The following is a 19,372-nucleotide window of genomic DNA, read 5'->3' as shown; positions in this document are numbered from 1 at the left end:
TTTAGGGCAATTGTGCAGGAGAAGTTTGTGCTTCTGGGTAATTGCTGTGCAAACCTTACCTGGGGACTAAAGGGGATTCCCCAGTACATCTCTGGAATTGCCTCAGCCCCCACCAGTATGACACTGGGAAACTCAGAAGTTACAGCAAATTATTTGGAACTCATATGATCATTTGGTACGCAGTGCTGGCGATATTGTGCATGCTGCTCCCGGCATTGTCGAAGTTATGTCACTTGCTGTCTCAATTGTTCATTGCTGGTGTTGTTGATGACCTTTTCTGCTTTTCAGCTCAAACATGGATTCTGTTCCTTCCCACTTGTTTATCAGTTTCCGTCTCAATGACATTGGATCTTTACATCTCAGCTTCACCAACAACTTTTACCGGGCTGAGGGTTTTGGTGATTGGATCCTGTATATACAGTCTTTCCCCTCAACAACTCAGGCAAGGATTTGGCATGCTTGTTGAAGTGGTGACCTCCTTCAACCTGTATATCCGTGAATTATTGTTTTTCTTCCTCCTGGTCACTTGGAGGGTGCAACTTGCTTGGCAAAGTTGTCTTGTACTTTCTGCCACTGAGTTGCTCTGCAAGGGGTTTTATATCAGTCTCGAGACGTAAAGCTCAGAGTGATAATAAGGTAAGATTTGGATCTTCCTTGTCTCTCGACATTTCTTGCACAACTGGATGTGTCTTCTTATAAAACCTTGGGTAACGTGGTGATGATATTAACCTACACTGTGCACTAACTTCCTTAAACTCTCTGGATGTGAATTGGGTTCCATTATCACATGTTACTCTGTAGACGGAGAAAGAACAACTACAATAATGACTTTAACACCAATACTGGCAATAAAAAGCAGGTGTAACTGAAAGTTAAGCATTCTGGGATTTTGGTCAACTTATAATTAAAAACAGATGCTGGTGGCAAAGTTGCTGTAAGCGATGACCTGGCCTGGGAATGTGAGCTGAAGCTTCCTCTGTTGACCAAATATGGGAAGTTGTTTCCGTATGGCATCGAGTTTTATGGAATTTGTGTGGCTACATGTAATTTGAACTAAGCATAATGGTGTAGTTTAGAAGTAATTTTATTGGTTGTTCGAGTCATGTGATCAGTTTCCAGTTAAACAATTGGCTAGATGCCCGAGAATCTTCTGGAAGCACGTGAAAGGGTTTGTTGATAAAAGACACATGCAGTCTTTTGTCGTCTAGTGACAACTCTAGCGATTCACCATTGCAGAGGTGTGCCCTGAGGAACATCTTCAGAGAAGACGATGTGCATAGGTTCTACATGGGATCAGACTTGGCCAGTTTTTCCTCAAACCCGGTAGTATCCGTTTTTTGTTAAATAATTAAGAGTTAATGTTCAGTAAAATAATAAGTGTTGCAACTGTTTAAGTTGGTAGCTAACGTGTTAATTAAAGGGATATTGTTGAATGAATTAAGAGTCAACTCCTGTCTTTGTTTATCACATTAAACTGGAAAGCTTGGAGGGTGTTTAAATTAGTAGCCAAATAATAAATTTCAGGAATCCGTTGCTCAACAAACAGAATGTGGACTGCTGAGATTAATGTTGTAGCTCTCAAATCTTTCACCTTCTGATAAAAAGCTTAAAGCAACTATGAGATGCCATTCTTAATTGCGCACAACTAAATCAGCTCCCACATTCTGGCATGGTTTGGGTAGTACTTCAGTAACTATCTCCTCTTGCTGCTGTGCATTTCTATACTTCTAGCATTCAATGCATGCAAATATAATTCATTTAATGTCTTTGCAGATGCCTATCTAGTCCACAACTGATCTGTCTCTGAGCTTACAGTTCTCCATTCCCATTCTGGAGAAGTTCTCTCCACATCGTTTTAGGTGCAAGTTTTTCAGGACTCAGCTTGGCTGCATGAGGTGTGTAGACCATTCCAAAATATTGGTATTCTGTCACCTTCACTATGCATTTGTGTAGATTTACTTGATCCAAGTTTTCGCCACGGCTTCATATAGATGGCAGCAATGACCTTTCTCATCTAAGTCATACCCTTCTAATGTCATCAACTGTGCCAACTGCTCTTTTACATTCTCGGTATGTCTCTCATCTACTTTATGCTGGAACACTTCAAGACCAAATGTTAGATGCAGGAATTTGTACCATTAAAATGTGAGGAATGTTGTCAACAGTGAAGATTTCTTGCCCAGTTTCAGTTTCATAGTCAGTTTCTGGCACCAAGCGTGCTGAAAACATCTGCTTCTGTTGGTGTGACCTCTTCCAGTGTTGGGATAGAGTTGTGATTCCCCTATTGTTTGATTAAGAAATTTGGGATCCAGGCAAGTTCATAGCCGTCCATTTGTCTTCTCTCTCACATTGCTAGAATTTACCTAATCTGTAGATTCAGTGACTCTTGATTGGGAGAGGCTGTTTGAGGGTAAATCCACATCTGGCATGTGGGAGTCTTTTAAGGAACAGTTGTTAGGGCTACAGGACGGGCATGTGCCTGTTAAAAAAAGGATAGGAAGGGTAGGATTCGAGAACCGTGGATAACCAGGGAAATTGAGGGACTGGTCAAAAAGAAAAGAGGCGTATGTTAGGTCCAGGCAGCTAAAAACGGAGGGAGCTCTGGAGGAATACAAAGAAAGTAGGAAAGAACTCAAACGGGGAATTAGAAGGGCGAAAAGGGGTCACGAAATGTCCTTGGCAGACAGGAGTAAGGAGAATCCCAAGGCATTTTATTCATACATTAGGAACAAAAGGGTTGTCAGGGAAAAAATCGGACCTCTCAGGGACAAAAGTGGGGAATTATGCTTGGAGCCCAAAGAAGTAGGGGAGACCCTAAATGAATACTTTGCGTCGGTATTCACAAAGGAGAGGGATGTGTTGACTGGGAGTGTCTCGGAGGGGAGTGTTGAACCGTTGGAGAAAATCTCCATTACAAGGGAGGAAGTGTTAGGTTTGTTAGAGAATATAAAGACTGACAAATCCCCAGGGCCTGATGGAATCTATCCAAGGCTGCTCAGGGAGACGAGAGATGAAATCGCTGGGCCTCTGACGCAAATCTTTGTCTCGTCACTGGACACAGGTGAGGTCCCAGAGGATTGGAGGATAGCTAATGTGGTCCCGTTATTTAAGAAGGGTAGGAAGGATAACCCGGGTAATTATAGGCCGGTGAGCTTGACGTCCGTGGTGGGGAAGTTGTTGGAGAGGATTCTTAGAGATAGGATGTATGCGCATTTAGAAAGGAATAAACTCATTAACGATAGTCAGCATGGTTTTGTGAGAGGGAGGTCAGGCCTCACTAACCTGGTGGAGTTTTTTGAAGAAGTGACCAAAATGGTTGACGAGGGAGGGGCCGTGGATGTCGTCTATATGGACTTTAGTAAAGCGTTTGACAAAGTCCCTCATGGTAGGCTGGTGAAAAAGGTAGGATCTCATGGGATAAAGGGGGACGTGGCTAGATGGATGGAGAACTGGCTTGGTCACAGAAAGAAGTCTCACAACTCCAGGTTAAAGTCCAACAGGTTTATTTGGTAGCAAATACCATAAGCTTTCGGAGCACTGCTCCTTCGTCAGATGGAGTGGATATCTGCTCTCAAACAGTGCACAGACACAGAAATCAAGTTACAGAATACTAATTAGAATGCGAATCTCTACAGCCAGCCAGGTCTTAAAGGTACAGACAATGTGGGTGGAGGGAGCACTCAACACAGGTTAAAGAGATATGTATTGTCTCCAGACAGAACAGCTAGTAAGATTCTACAAGCCCAGGAGGCAAGCTGTGGGGGTTACTGATAATGTGACATAAATCCAACATCCCGGTTTAGGCCGTCCTCATGTGTGCGGAACTTGGCTATCAGTTTCTGCTCAGCGACTCTGCGCTGTCGTGTGTCGTGAAGGCCGCCTTGGAGAACGCTTACCTGAAGATCCAAGGCTGAATGCTCGTGACTGGTGAAGTGCTCCCCCACAGGAAGAGAACAGTCTTGCCTGGTGATCGTCGAGCGGTGTTCATTCATTTGTTGTCATAGCATCTGCATGGTTTCCCCAATGTACCATGCCTCGGGACATCCTTTCCTGCAGCGTATCAGGTAGACAACGTTGGCCGAGTTGCAAGAGTAGGTACCGTGTACCTGGTAGATGGTGTTCTCACGTGAGATGATGGCATCCGTGTCGATGATCCGGCACGTTCTCTTCCTGTGGGGGAGCACTTCAGCAGTCACGGGCATTCAGCCTTGGATCTTCAGGTAAGCGTTCTCCAAGGCGGCCTTCACGACACACGACAGCGCAGAGTCGCTGAGCAGAAACTGATAGCCAAGTTCCGCACACATGAGGGCGGCCTAAACCGGGATGTTGGATTTATGTCACATTATCAGTAACCCCCACAGCTTGCCTCCTGGGCTTGTAGAATCTCACTAGCTGTTCTGTCTGGAGACAATACACATCTCTTTTACCTGTGTTGAATGCTCCCTCCACCCACATTGTCTGTACCTTTAAGACCTGGCTGGCTGTAGAGATTCGTATTCTAATTAGTATTCTGTAACTTGATTTCTGTGTCTGTGCACTGTTTGAGAGCAGATATCCACTCCATCTGACGAAGGAGCAGTGCTCCGAAAGCTTATGGTATTTGCTACCAAATAAACCTGTTGGACTTTAACCTGGTGTTGTGAGACTTCTTACTGTGCTTACCCCAGTCCAACGCCGGCATCTCCACATCTTGGTCACAGAAGACAGAGGGTGGTAGTGGAAGGGTCTTTTTTCGGCTGGAGGCCTGTGACTAGTGGTGTTCCGCAGGGCTCTGTGTTGGGACCTCTGCTGTTTGTGATTTATATAAACGATCTGGAAGAAGGTGTAACTGGGGTGATCAGTAAGTTTGCGGACGACACAAAATTGGCAGGACTTGCAGATAGTTTAGAAACCATAGAAACCCTACAGTGCAGAAGGAGGCCATTCGGCCCATCGAGTCTCCACCGACCACAATCCCACCCAGGCCCTACCCCCACATATTTACCCGCTAATCCCTCTAACCTACACATCCCAGGACTCTAAGGGGCAATTTTTTTAACCTGGCCAATCAACCTAACCCGCACATCTTTGGACTGTGGGAGGAAACCGGAGCACCCGGAGGAAACCCACGCAGACACGAGGAGAATGTGCAAACTAGTGAGGAGCATTGTCAGAAGGATATAGATAGGCTGGAAATTTGGGCAAAGAAATGGCAGATGGAGTTCAATCCTGATAAATGCGAAGTGATGCATTTTGGTAGAAATAATGTAGGGAGGAGCTATACGATAAATGGCAGAACCATAAAGGGTGTAGATACGCAGAGGGACCTGGGTGTGCAAGTCCACAGATCCTTGAAGTTGACGTCACAGGTGGAGAAGGTGGTGAAGAAGGCATATGGCATGCTTGCCTTTATAGGACGGGGCATAGAGTATAAAAGTTGGGGTCTGATGTTGCAGATGTATAGAACGTTGGTTCAGCCGCATTTGGAATACTGCGTCCAGTTCTGGTCGCCACACTACCAGAAGGACGTGGAGGCTTTGGAGAGAGTACAGAGGAGGTTTACCAGGATGTTGCCTGGTATGGAGGGGCTTAGTTATGAGGAGAGATTGGGTCAACTGGGGTTGTTCTCCCTGGAAAGACAGAGGATGAGGGGAGACTTAATAGAGGTGTATAAAATTATGAAAGGCATAGATAGGGTGAACGGTGGGAAGCTTTTCCCCAGGTCGGTGGTGACGTTCACGAGAGGTCATAGGTTCAAGGTGAAGGGGGGGGAGGTTTAACACAGATATCAGAAGGACATATTTTACACAGAGGGTGGTGGGGGCCTGGAATGCGCAGCCAGGCAAGGTGGTGGAGGCGGACACGTTGGGAACGTTTAAGACTTATCTAGATAGCCATATGAACGGAGTGGAAATGGAGGGATACAAAAGAATGGTCCAGTTTGGACCAGGGAGCGGCACGGGCTTGGAGGGCCGAAGGGCCTGTTCCTGTGCTGTATTGTTCTTTGTTTGTTCTGGTAATCACCTTCTTATCTTCCATTTCTTGGAGTCATTTCTTTCCAGCTTTCCTTTCAGTTCCACTGACACTTTATGTGGGGGTTGAATCACTGGCTTCTTCTCTGGATTAATAGTGATGTGACACTCAAAATCTTCAAAGCATTCAGCCGTTTCATTAAAACACTATGGGTGTATTTGAAAGGTCTTTCTTCCTTCTGAGTGGAGGACACTTTTCAATAGGTGTTCTACCTTCAACAGTCACCTCTTTCAACTCATGATTTACTGAGATCAATTGAAGCTCTTTGCATCTGCTCAACCCTTGGACAGCAGGGCCATCTGTTTCAGTGATGTAGAACATGCAGTTAACATTTTTCCTTTGTGTCCCCCTGATTTGGGTCATTCCTAGCTGTCAATTCTCAGTTCCAACATATGCCATCAACAAGATGTTGCTCAATTTCAGAACATCTTTCTTTGGGTACATTTTGTTTCCCCCAAATTTTCAGGAAAGATCTTCTGATATAGTCTGAGTGAGATAATGTTACACTGTGCTCCGGTATCAAACTTAAGTTTCAGATTTATGGCTGTGGGCTTATTTCTCACCTTCTTTCTGATCAGAATAGCTGTGTGAATTTTGTCTCTCTGGAAACTGTGAGATCATTTCAGGCAGCTGTATATTGTATCCTCAAACTCATAGTTGTCTTCCAGGGTATGGATGATTTGGTTTCTTTCCTTTCTCATTTGCCCTGTTGCTCCACACCTGACAACTTGTTTATCATCTACTTTCTTTATTCTGCACATTTTTACCATAATTAGGCTTTCCAAAAGCTCTAGCATGATCTGTATATGGGACATTTCCTTCTCTCTGTGAACTCATGTGGTTGGCCACATCAGTGTTGCACGCATTTGTTTGTTGCTGTTTAACGGAATCAGCTCTGTTGCCTTTCCCTTGACTTAACTGAAGGCTAGCTGTTGGGGAGTTAGCTGTTTACTCACAGCTACATGTGCACTGGCAGTGTCAGTAGCCTGCATTATCGTGAGCTTGTCCTTTCCAATTAGAAGCTTCTGTACATCACATCGGTCATGAATGCTGGAGCAAACTGGAGGGGTCAAATAGCCTACTTCTGCTCCTGTCTTATGGTCTAAGGTGTGCGAAGCTTCATATGAGCTGATCTATCAGCCTTTGATCTGTTTCCTTGAATTTACACTTGCTAGCTTCATTTCTCAAATCTGGTTAAGAAATTATCAACAGGTTCACATGATTACCACCTCAGACTTTGAAATTCATGTCGGCAGACTCAACAGTTTGACTCTGGCTGAAGATGCATGCTGACTTTCTCCAAAATGTTGTCTGGGTTTTTAACTATAATTTTCACTGTTCTCCCAGCTATTAAACAGATCTAATCCTTTCTCTCCTGCCTACAAAAGAATGTAGCTGACCCGTTCGAGTTCACTAGTGCTTTTTAAAAAGCTACTGAATGTCAACCTGCACTTCTGATAAACTTCTCAAATGCCTCTATGAAATCATCAGCCTCCCTATCCATCCGTGCCAGTAGCTGCATTCTCACTGCTGTGGTGGTCATTTTATTTTCGTATGGTTTCCCCAAGTTTTTTCTCTCTGTCTCGGATTTCGGTTGATTTTCCGCAATCAAATTCAGCATTTCTTTCATTTACAGTGGTTAGCACTGCTGCCTCACAGCGCCAGGGACCTTGGTTTGATTCCCGGCTTGGGTCACTGTCTGTGCAGAGTCTGTACATTCTCCCTGTGTCTGCGTGGGTTTCCTCCGGGTGCTCCGGTTTCCTCCCACACTCCAAGAGACGTGCTGGTTAGGTGCGTTGGCCATGCTAAATTCTCCCTCAGTGTACCCCAACAGGCGCCGGAGTGTGGCGACTAGGGGATTTTCACAGTAACTTCATTGCACAGTGTTAATGTAAGCCTACTTGTGACACTAATAAATAAATTTAAAACTTGTAATGTTTGGGTTTTACTCACAAGACACCTACAGCCACCATGTTGTGTGTTGCAGGTCTCTGATGTTTGAAATAATCACAGATTTGAATACAAATGCTGGAGCTTCAACAAACATATTTCTCAGATCACACCATGTGCTGTGGACTGATACGTTGTGATTTCCATACATAGGCTGTAGGGTAGTCTGAATGTATACATACGCAAGAAAATAATAGTTCCCAAATCATATTGGAAGAATAAAAATATAGCAGAAGCAATGGCCAAACCCTACTTTGTGGCTGTGGAGAAAGAGAATCAGTCCTCAAGCTCCCTTTTCTTTTACACGTCCATGCCCCATCCCTCTCCAGTTAAGCAACATCACCCCAGTCACTCACCTTTCTTTGTTAGCAACTTAGCAATACTAGCTATCTTAGTAAGATCTCATCCTTTGCTTACCATGCTCATCATTGCACTCCATTTGGCCAATATCCAGGTAGGTTTTTCGATATAGGACCGGTAATAGCTGAGACAGCACCATTGGATTATCAAAGGCTTCCTCCGGGGCCTCAATCAGTGCTCTTTTCCCCTTTAACCATCTTGCTTCATCTCTTACAGCCAACAAAGCCTAAAAGTAACAGATTATTAATGTTCATGTTAAGATGACTTGTACAATTTACAGGTGAGGTTATGTTCTGGGTAATGACTTTATATAGAGAATTTGCACTGGGATCAGTGGGCTCTAAAAGTAAGATATACCTACTGCACAGGAGAACAGCAGGCTAGAGAGAGCACATACTGGAGTATGGTCAGAATAAAGAACACATGCTGTGGAACAGCAGTGCTACAACTTCTTTAAGCAAGCCATTGCTCTACATGAACTACAGTCACCAACGTTTGATGCCACCCACAGAATAATGGGCGTTGTAGTGCCACCCAGAGTGTTAACAAACTCACTCATTATCAAAAATTAATGACGAAGAATTATACAAGCCCACTCATGATTAAGGTTCCCTCTAGGAAATAATGATTAACCTCAGGAAGCTCTCTGCGAGCAACCTAGGGGAGAAAAGTCATGGGGCATTAACAAACATTTTCTGAACACATTTGATTGTTAATTAGAAAAATATCAATGGGATAATGGGCAGTTTGATTCCATAGTTCCTTGAAAGTGGCGCCACAGGTAGACAGGGTGGTGAAGAAGGCATTTGACACACTTGCCTTAAATCGGTCAGAGCATTGAGTACAGGAGTTGGGATGTTATGTTACAACTGTACAAGACATTGATAAGGCCACATTTGGAGTACTGTATACAATTCTGGTCGCCCTGCTATAAGAAGGAAGTTATTAAACTGGAAAGGTGAAACAAAAAGATTTACAAGGATATTACCGAGACTGGAAGGTTTGAATTATAAGGAGAGGTTGGATTGGCTGGGACCTTTTTTCCCCTGAAGCATAGGAGGATGAGGGATGACCTAATGGAAGTTTATAAAATCATGAGGGGCACAGATAAGGTGAATAGCCAGGGTCTTTTCCACAAGGCAGAGCAGTCCAAAACTAGAGGGCATAGGTTTAAGGTGAGATGGGGAAGATTTAAAAGGGACCTCAGGGGAAACTCTTTCACAGAAGGTGGTGCACATATGGAATGAGTTGCCAGAGGTGGTGATGGAGGTGGGTACAATTACAACATTTAAAGACATTTGGACAGGTACATGGTTAGGAAAGAGTTATAGGGATATGGGCCAAAAGCAGGCAAATGGGACTAGTTCGGTTGAGGAAACCTGGTCGGTATGGATGAGTTGGGCTGAAGGGCCTGTTTCCATGCTGTATATCTCTATGACTCTAATCATCCAATGGTGTAATGAAGATTCTATTCACTTTTTAATTGGTGTGAGAAAGTAGAACGCTGCAAAGACAGTGGGGTGTGCCAACCAATGGCAGAGTGTGGGAACAGGGCACTTGGAGATCATGCAATGACACCTCCAGGAACATGTCCAACTCTACTCATGACCTTCTCTGGATAACAGAACAATACCACTTCGATCAGACCATGTGACACAGGCTACAATGTACCCACCAATGTATCAAATTTGTTAAAAGTAGAAATAAAACTAAAGCAAAAGATCAAAAGAATAGATTTAATTCATTTAAAATATTTAACCCAGGCACTCAGTTTATAAAACAATAAAATGCCAACATTTCTAACAACATTGAACTTGGACCAGCATCCAGAACTCAAAATCAATGCACAAGATATCTGCATAATTCTAATATGTTCATTCCACTTTGATAAATTGTACCGTGCATGACCTTAACATGTTCATTTGCACATCGATGAAAGCAGCAGAATTGAATCTAGGCGGTTGAACATATTTGTCTGGGCATAGAATGGTCAGTCAGCTTCTCTGGCCGAAGCACCCTGTGGTCCATCCTCTGCCATGAGAAATTTTGTGACTCCATATCAGTTTCTACAGGCATCTGAGACAGCTAGTGCATAGGCTAAAGATGGATGCCAGCTGCAGTCTGAGTTCACAGAAAGAGGCTATTCAGCCCATCATGTCAGTATCGCCGCTTTCAAAGAGTCCCAGCCAAGTCTCAACCTGATCGTCCCCCCCCAGCCCTGCAAGGTTCCCCTTAGAATCTTAGAATCCTTATAGTGCAGAGGAGATCTATCCACCCATCAAGCCTGCACTGACAGCAATCCCACCCAGACTCTATCCCCATAACCCCATGTAATCCTCCAATTCCCATAACCCCATGTAATCCCCCGACACTAAGGGTCAATTTAGCATGGCCAATAAACCTAACCCGCACATCTTTGGACTATGGGAGGAAACCCACGCAGACAAGGGGAGAACATGCAAACTGCACACAGACGGTCACCCAAGGCTGGAATCGAACCTGGCTCCCTGGCGCTGTAAGGCAGTAGTGCTAACCACTGTGCCTCCTTGTCAAATATATATCAATACTCAAATACGGTATCTATATTACATATCAATAATTTTCTGAAAACAACTGCAGAATTTGCCTCTAGCACCATTTTGGACAGTGTATAACAACTCGAGTTTATAAAATAAAATATTGAGTTTGTCCCCAATTATCTTAAATGTATCCTTCGGTTACCGACTCAACTGCCACTGGAAACCATTTCTATGCTAACTATTCATTGAAAATCATGAACGATTTTTGATAGGGATAGACTGGAAAGACAGGCCCATTTTCCACCAGGGTAAAACTCCTCTTTGATTACTTGTAGAACAAAGCATGTGTTTGGATTAAGCCACCCTGACTGGGTTGTACGCCAGCTCTTGACAGTTTTCAATCAAGACATGTTTGTATAAGAATTTTGTGTCTCAGTGAACATGGTCTCAAACTAGCATTTCAATTGCCTGCAATCTCAAAGTGGACCAACTTTCTGGTCTGAGGGCGCACATCACATTTTGAGGTTCAGACTGATCGTAAAATATTCTCGGGAAAATTTAAATCGAAATGCTATTAAATTAAAATTAAGTTCACTTATAACTGCTGGGATGTGCATTGGAGTTGGATAAACTGGTTTGCAGTGCTCCCTCACAAGTCGCCGGGGGGTGGGTGAATGAGCCTGGCACGCGCAGTTTATTGTTGAGCCAAATGTAATCTTTCTGAAATATGTTCATCAGGCCCCCGGAGTGAGAAGAAATTGCAAATCCCCCCTACTCCCAACCACCACCCCTCAGTGAATGGGTTGCACGAGCTGTTTTTAAGGCAATATCTTAAAGTGAGCAAAAAGAGGCAGCGAGGCAGAAAGTGAGGGAATTCTAGAACTTGGTGCTATGCCAGCCAAAAGAGTAGCTGCTAATGGCGGAGCGATTAAAATCAGGGATGTTCAAGATACCACAATTAGAGATCCCAGAGTGTTATGGAGCTGGAGGAGATAACACAGATAGGGAGAGCCAAGACGGTGGAGGGATTTGAAGAACAAGATTCTAAAATTAAGGCATTACTTAACCGGGAAACAATAGGTCAGTGAGCAAACTTGACTCAGTGTGGTTAGAATGGTGAACTTTCTACCACATAGAAAAGCTGAGGTGAATATCATAGTTTTAGGGGAAGCTGTACAAGACCAAAAGGAATAGAAGGGCCTGCTGATAGGGTCAGGCTCAGTTGAAAAAAAGGCTTTGGTGCAACATAAAATCTTATATGGGCCCGTTGGATTAAATGGTCCATTTCTGTGTTGTAACTTCTATACAAAATCCCACAAATGGAAGCTCACAAAAATAAAAGCAGAATTTTGGATGAGCTGCTGTTTAGAATATAGGAATATAAGAAATAGGAGGAGGAATAGACCATATGGTCCATAAAGCCTGCTTTTCCACTTAATGAGTGGGATTTTCCATGACAACGAGATTCTCCCCAGCCAAGAACAAATGTCCTTAATATTGACAGAGGGCAGATAACCAGTCCTCCAGCTCCTAATCACAATGCAGAGAACAGGATCTATCCCAATTACCATCTCCCTTTTACTACCACTTTTTTTTCACTCCCCTCCAGAATGGTCTCCTCAACCAATGGTCCATTCACTCATCGCCCTTCTTGTCATTGCTTCCATCTACGCTAGTAGCATGTCTTCTAAACTATTAGACAATGGCAAAGGGTGATTTTCCTCCATCACTGCATTTGTGGTTCCCTTACCTGTGTGAGTAAATCAGTTCCTGACCATTAAATCACTACCCTCCAAAGAGTTGTGAACATCTCCTGGACCAAAATGTCTGGATAAAGCACCCTTCCGCAGGCGCTGCAATGTCATCACCTGGGCTCTAGTTCAACAGTTTTGAAGTGGTGAATTGGAAGCCTAAGGAAAGCACGGGAATAGATGAGTTTGGAGGCATTGAAAGCATTGGTGAGGGTTTCAGTGACAGGTGGGTAAAGACGGGTGCTGTTACTGAGGTTGAAAGGGTCGGGGGGGGGGGGGGGGGGGGGGGGGAAGGAAGAGAAAGAGAGAGAGAGAAAGGTAACAGTTCTCAACATTTAGCTGAAGGCACAAGGTGCTCATGCAGAACTGGATGTCAGATCAGCAGTCTGAGAGCAGAGGGCCAGTGAAGGAATTGAGATGGTGCAAAGGTTAAGAGCTGGATGTCAGTGTGTGTGTAAAAACTGATCCCATGGATGATGTCACAAAGGAAAAGCATACAACTGAGAAGGTGGAGGGGATGGGGATGATTCCTTGGGGGAAAATCCCAAAGGTAAATAATCAGTTTCAATGCTCTGGCTACATCTAGATGGGTTTAAGGGAAACCAAGTATGAAGGCAATCCCACCAAGCTGAACAATGGGGAGTTGTTGAAGGAAGATGGTGTGATTAGTTGGAGAACAAGGACACACATGGTCATAATCACAGAAAATGTCATTCATGACCTCAATGGTCAGTGGGTTAATGTATAAAGACCACAGATTCTGCATCATTATCATTCTGCTTTTAGACACATTGGACCTCAGATCTTTAGCATGTCACATACAAAGCCTTTAAAGAGAATACCTGTAAGGCCACGGCTGTGCTGTAAATGTTCCCAATTATGCCATTCTCTGCCTGCTGATTCTGTATCTGTTGTACCAGTTTATTCATTGCCTTCAGTACATTTGTTCTTCTGTGATTGCTGTACATCCAGGCATTATTAGGCATTTTAGAATCATGGACACATTTAAGTGCCAAAACCATCATTGCGTTTGTGTCTATTGTTAAAACAGAGCCAGATTAACCATTTATTTAACTAATAAAGTAGTTGCCTCACCTTTGTCAGGGAATTCACATACGAGACAAGAGGCAAATTCAAATTATACCCATACTCATCAGCAACAACCCTTTAACCAAGCGTAGCAATTGTATTGGTGTCAGCCTGGCTCATTCAGTAGCATTGGGAGTTCATACCCACTCCCATTTAATTTGAACATTTAATCTAAACTGACACTGAGTAAAGTACCGAGGTGCTATCCTCTAGATATGCAGTTAAAGTTCAGTGGTTCAAGAACCCAAAGCAGAATTGGGTGATGTACAGAGTTCCTCCAGGGTCCTGGCAAATGTTCTTCAAGGAACCGCACAAAAATAAATCATCCAATTGTGCCTCTCATTTATATTGTCTGGACTATATACGTGCAAAATGGCCTCAAATGTGTTTATAGAAAATAAAATCTAGTGAGACATATAATGGGCATCAAAGGAGGCCATTCAGCCCATCGAGTCTGTACCAAGCACAATCCCACCCAGGCCCTAGCCCCATCATCCCACACATTTACCCTGCTAATCCCCCTGACACTCGGGTTAATTTAGCATGGCCAATCAACCAACATCTTTGGACCGTGGGAGGAAACCAGAGTACCCGGAGAAAACCCACGCATCACCTCTTGTTAAAATTAGCTTGGGATGTTTCTGAGAAGTATGATATAACGTTGTGTGAAAGTATGTGTTTTTCTTTCTCTGTGAGAAATGAATGACAACTTTGACTGTACATATAGTGAAAGTGGGTGTGAAATCTAGTTACACTTGAATCCCAGAAGGTAGCTCTCAGCCACACTCTGATCCTTTTGCTCTGAATGTTTATGAATGAAGCTGATCAGTAAATATAATAATCTCAATCAGAGTCGGTAAAGAGAATTGGTTTTATCACCTGACGGTGCTGACCTTACTAAAGCATCATTTTCCATGTGGTTGCCCTACTATATCTCGCTTACATGTCTCTCTGTCACGTGTGGACAAGGCAGTGGGGACCACTTTCATCTCTTAGTCAGAAGGTCATGGGTTTAGGTCCCATTCCAGCGACTTGAGCACAAAAACTAGGCTGACAGAGGGTGCGCTATACTGTCAGGTAGAACAGAGCTTCTTTCTGCCTTCTCAGACAGAAGCTCTGTTCTACCTGACAGTGCAGCACGCCCTCTGTAAAGATTTCATGGCACTATTAGAGGAGGAGCAGAGGATTTCTCTCTGGTCAATACTTAGCCTTCAACAAATGTCACTAAAACACATTATCTGATCATTCTCTCAATGCTGTTTGTGGGGCATTGCTGTGTGCAAATTGGCCACTGCATTTCCCATATTATGATGTGGAGATGCCGGCGTTGGACTGGGGTAAACACAGTAAGAAGTCTAACAACACCAGGTTAAAGTCCAACAGGTTTAGTTCTTAGAATGCTGTCGGGATAGTTTCCTTGAACAGCATGTTACGGAACCGACGAGGGAACGAGCTATTTTGGATCTGGTATTGTGTAACGAGGTAGGTAGAATTAAGGATCTTATTGTGAAGGACCCTCTTGGGTCTAGTGACCACAATATGGTTGAATTTCTGATTCAGATGGAAGAGGAGAAAGTTTGGTCCCAAACCAGTGTCCTCTGTTTGAACAGAGGGAAATATGATAGGATGAGGGATGAATTGGCTAAGGTAGACTGGGAGAGCAGGCTGGCAGGTAGGATAGCTGAGGAACAGTGGAGGATTTTTAAGGAGATCCTTTTCAGTTCTCAGCAAAAATATATTCCAGCAAAAAACAAGGATTGCAAGAAAAGGGAGAACCAGCCGTGGATAACGAAGGAAATAAAGGAGAGTGTTAAAATAAAAACAGCTGCGTACAGAGTGGCCAAAAATAGTGGAGAAACAAGTGATTGGGAAAAATTTAAGAAACAACAAAGAGAGACTAAGAAAGCGATAAAGAAAGGAAGGATAGACTATGAAGCTAGGCTAGCAATTAATATAAAAAATGATAGTAAAAGTTTTTATAAATATATAAAAAGGAATAGAGTGGCTAGAGTGAATGTTGGACCCTTGGAGGACGAGAGGGGGGAGTTAATAGTGGGAAATGAGGATATGGCTGAGTCTTTAAATAAGTTTTTTGTGTCGGTCTTCACGGTGGAGGACACAAATAGTTTGCCAAATATTAACGATAGAGGGTTGGCAGCAGGAGAAATACTTAATACAATTAATGTAACCAGAGAGGCAGTGCTGGGTAGACTAATGGGACTGAAGGTGGACAAGTCCCCGGGTCCGGATGGAATGCATCCCAGGGTATTGAAAGAAATGTCAGAGGTAATAGTGGATGCGTTAGTGATTATTTATCAAAACTCGTTGCATTCTGGGGTAGTGCCGGTTGATTGGAAAACGGCTAATGTTACGCCGCTGTTTAAAAAAGGAAGGAGACAAAAGGCGGGTAACTATAGGCCGGTCAGCTTAACGTCTGTAGTAGGGAAAATGCTGGAATCCATTATTAAAGAGGAGATAGCAGGGCATCTGGATAGAAATGGTTCGATCAATCAGACGCAGCATGGATTCATGAGGGGAAAGTCGTGCTTGACGAACATGTTGGATTTTTATGAAGATGTGACTAGGGCGGTTGATGGAGGAGAACCGGTGGATGCGGTGTTTTTGGATTTCCAAAAGGCGTTTGATAAGGTGCCCCATAAAAGGCTACTGAAGAAGATTAGGGCACACGGAGTTGGGGGTAGTGTGTTAAAGTGGATTGGGGACTGGCTATCCGACAGGAAGCAAAGAGTCGGAATAAATGGGTGTTTTTCCGGTTGGAGGAAGGTAACTAGTGGCGTGCCGCAGGGATCGGTACTCGGGCCGCAACTATTTACCATTTATATAGATGATCTGGAGGAGGGGACGGAGTGTAGGGTAACGAAGTTTGCAGACGACACAAAGATAAGTGGAAAAGTGAATCGTGTGGAGGACGGAGAAGATCTGCAGAGAGATTTGGACAGGCTGAGTGAGTGGGCGAGGATATGGCAAATGGAGTATAACGTTGATAAATGCGAGGTTATACACTTTGGAGGAAATAATAACAAATGGGATTACTATCTCAATGGAAACAAATTAAAACATGCTACCGTGCAAAGGGACCTGGGGGTCCTTGTGCATGAGACGCAAAAGCCCAGTCTGCAGGTACAACAGGTGATCAAGAAGGCAAATGGGATGTTGGCCTATATTGCGAAGGGGATAGAATATAAAAGCAGGGATGTCTTGATGCACCTGTACAGGGCATTGGTGAGGCCGCAGCTGGAATACTGTGTGCAGTATTGGTCCCCTTATATGAGGAAGGATATATTGGCATTGGAGGGAGTGCAGAGAAGGTTCACCAGGTTGATACCGGAGATGAGGGGTTTGGATTATGAGGAGAGGCTGAGGAGATTGGGTTTGTACTCGTTGGAGTTTAGAAGGATGAGGGGGGATCTTATGGAGACTTATAAGATAATGCGGGGGCTGGATAGGGTGGAGGCGGAGAGATTCTTTCCACTTAGTAAGGAAGTTAAAACTAGAGGACACAGCCTCAAAATAAAGGGGGGTCGGTTTAAGACAGAGTTGAGGAGGAACTTCTTCTCCCAGAGGGTGGTGAATCTCTGGAATTCTCTGCCCACTGAGGTGGTGGAGGCTACCTCGCTGAATATGTTTAAAGCGCGGATGGATGGATTCCTGATCGGTAAGGGAATTAAGGGTTATGGGGATCAGGCGGGTAAGTGGTACTGATCCACGTCAGATCAGCCATGATCTTATTGAATGGCGGGGCAGGCTCGAGGGGCTAGATGGCCTACTCCTGCTCCTATTTCTTATGTTCTTATGTTCTTATGTTCTTATGTTCTTATATGTTCTTATGTTTACCTGTTGGACTTTAATCTGGTGTTGTTAGACTTCTTACTGTGTTTCCCATATTATAACAGAGAATGAGTTTTGAGTGCATTTTATTGGCTGTAAAGTATTTTGGGATGATGAGAGGTCATTGAAAACTGCTATGTAAATATTAGTTCCTTTATTTCCATGGGATAGCATTGAGGTTTTCCCAACAGTTCCACATAAGACATTTTAATGCGTGTTTTTCTGGACAGCGATTGGGGGAGGGAAGCCCCAGCTCCCTCACCTGGGGCACAAATTCCAATTGTAACACTTCAACCGCAATCAACTAACTCAGTACCAACCGGGACTCAAGTCCATGGCCAACAGAACCAACTTTAAAATTATTATGCCCCCAAAAATAACACTTTGGAGAATGAAAGTCAATCAAAATGCTCACCGATGTGATGATGATGATGATGATGATGATGCCCACGTGGCGTCAGGCCCGACAGGACGCCGTGATCTATCCGCACATTATTCACACACAGTGCCAGCACACCTAGACTGTATTGGTAATAGTTGGTCAAAGGGACATGACCATCTGCGATCACAAGATGAAATAGGCATTAGTATAACAGCATCAACAGTGACTGATGTGGAAGAACTGCTGAACCATCAGGAGTCAGGGTTTGTAAGTGTTCCTATTGGACTGGCCCAGCTGAAATACAATTGACCAGAGTCAGGACCAATTAAGACTTTCCTCACAACATCCTTGAAAACACAATATTATTCTGATGTACAATAACAGAATATGCAACAATATCCAATATATACTATAACACAGCATGCTCAAAAATAATACTTTTAAAATCCTCTCATATGCTCTGAGACTATATGTTACAAGCCCTCAACATACTAACATACAACAACACACAGTATAATGTAATGGAACGCAAGAGAATGAGGGGTGACCTTATTGAGGTGTATAAAATCATGACGGACATAGATAGGATGAATGCTCAGAGGCTTTTTTCCAGGGGAGGGGAATTAAAAACTAGAGGGCAGAGGTTTACGGTGAGAGGGGAAAGATTTAAAAAGGACCTGAGGGGCAACTTCTCCACGCAGAGGGTGGTGCGTACATGGAATGAGCTGCCAGAGGAAATGGTTGAGCAGGTTCCACAGCAACATTAAAAAGCATTTGGATAAATACATGGATAGGGAAGGATTAGCGGGATATGGGCCAAATGTGGGCAATTGGGACTAGCTGGGAGGGCACCATGGTCAGCATGGACCTGTTGGGCCGAAGGACTGTTTCCGTGCTGTATTGCTCTATGATTCTACGCACTTGATGGGCTCTAACACAGTACCACACTCGGTACATTTCTTACATCACAGGCTGCTCAACCGGCCTCTCATTTCAAGTTTTATTTGAGGATCCTCTTCCAACCTTCCCTTTTATCTTTCCCAAAGCTTCCTACCAACCTAACATCATGAAGATAGCAACGTTAAAAAAATCAAATCAATAAAGTAGGAAGACGCTTTAGTGCTGAAAGGTCAAAGTGTGACCATTTTGATAAGCTCCCAAATCTCTCTCTCTGACAGCTGGGAACATATCACCCCACCCCCACTCTCCTTGCTGCTTGCAAAAACAACCATCGGGGGAAAAAGATTCTTGCTGGGCAAATTCCTGAAGAGAGATAACAGGAAAGTTTGCTGAGTAACTCTGCTCTCTTCACTGTCATTTTACTCCAACGAGGCACGACTGCAACTGTTGGCATTAGAAAACCATAAAAGTCCCTTTTGAGGCCACGCAGTGCTACTGTACATCCATTTCAGTACTGAACATTAGCATGGGTGTTCATGTTGATTCACCAGATACAGATG

The 19,372-nt window shown here is 43.8% G+C and overlaps 1 protein-coding gene across 1 annotated transcript in view; it reads right to left on the bottom strand.

The window, feature by feature from the left end:
• LOC144502700 (transcobalamin-2-like) overlaps window positions 1-19,372 on the bottom strand; it is a 48,763-nt gene that overhangs the window by 11,507 nt on the left and 17,884 nt on the right. The window contains exons 5-7 of the mRNA XM_078226915.1: window positions 17,946-18,089; window positions 13,435-13,628; window positions 8,380-8,548 (exon numbers count right to left, since the gene is read on the bottom strand). Coding sequence (XP_078083041.1) covers window positions 8,380-8,548; window positions 13,435-13,628; window positions 17,946-18,089 — 507 coding nt within the window. The remainder of the gene's footprint in view (window positions 1-8,379; window positions 8,549-13,434; window positions 13,629-17,945; window positions 18,090-19,372) is intronic.

This window comes from Mustelus asterias, chromosome 13 (genome assembly GCF_964213995.1).
Source record: "Mustelus asterias chromosome 13, sMusAst1.hap1.1, whole genome shotgun sequence".
NCBI lineage: Eukaryota > Metazoa > Chordata > Chondrichthyes > Carcharhiniformes > Triakidae > Mustelus > Mustelus asterias.
Note: the sequence above shows the minus strand (reverse complement) of the source record. Positions and strands in the feature narration are given on the sequence as shown.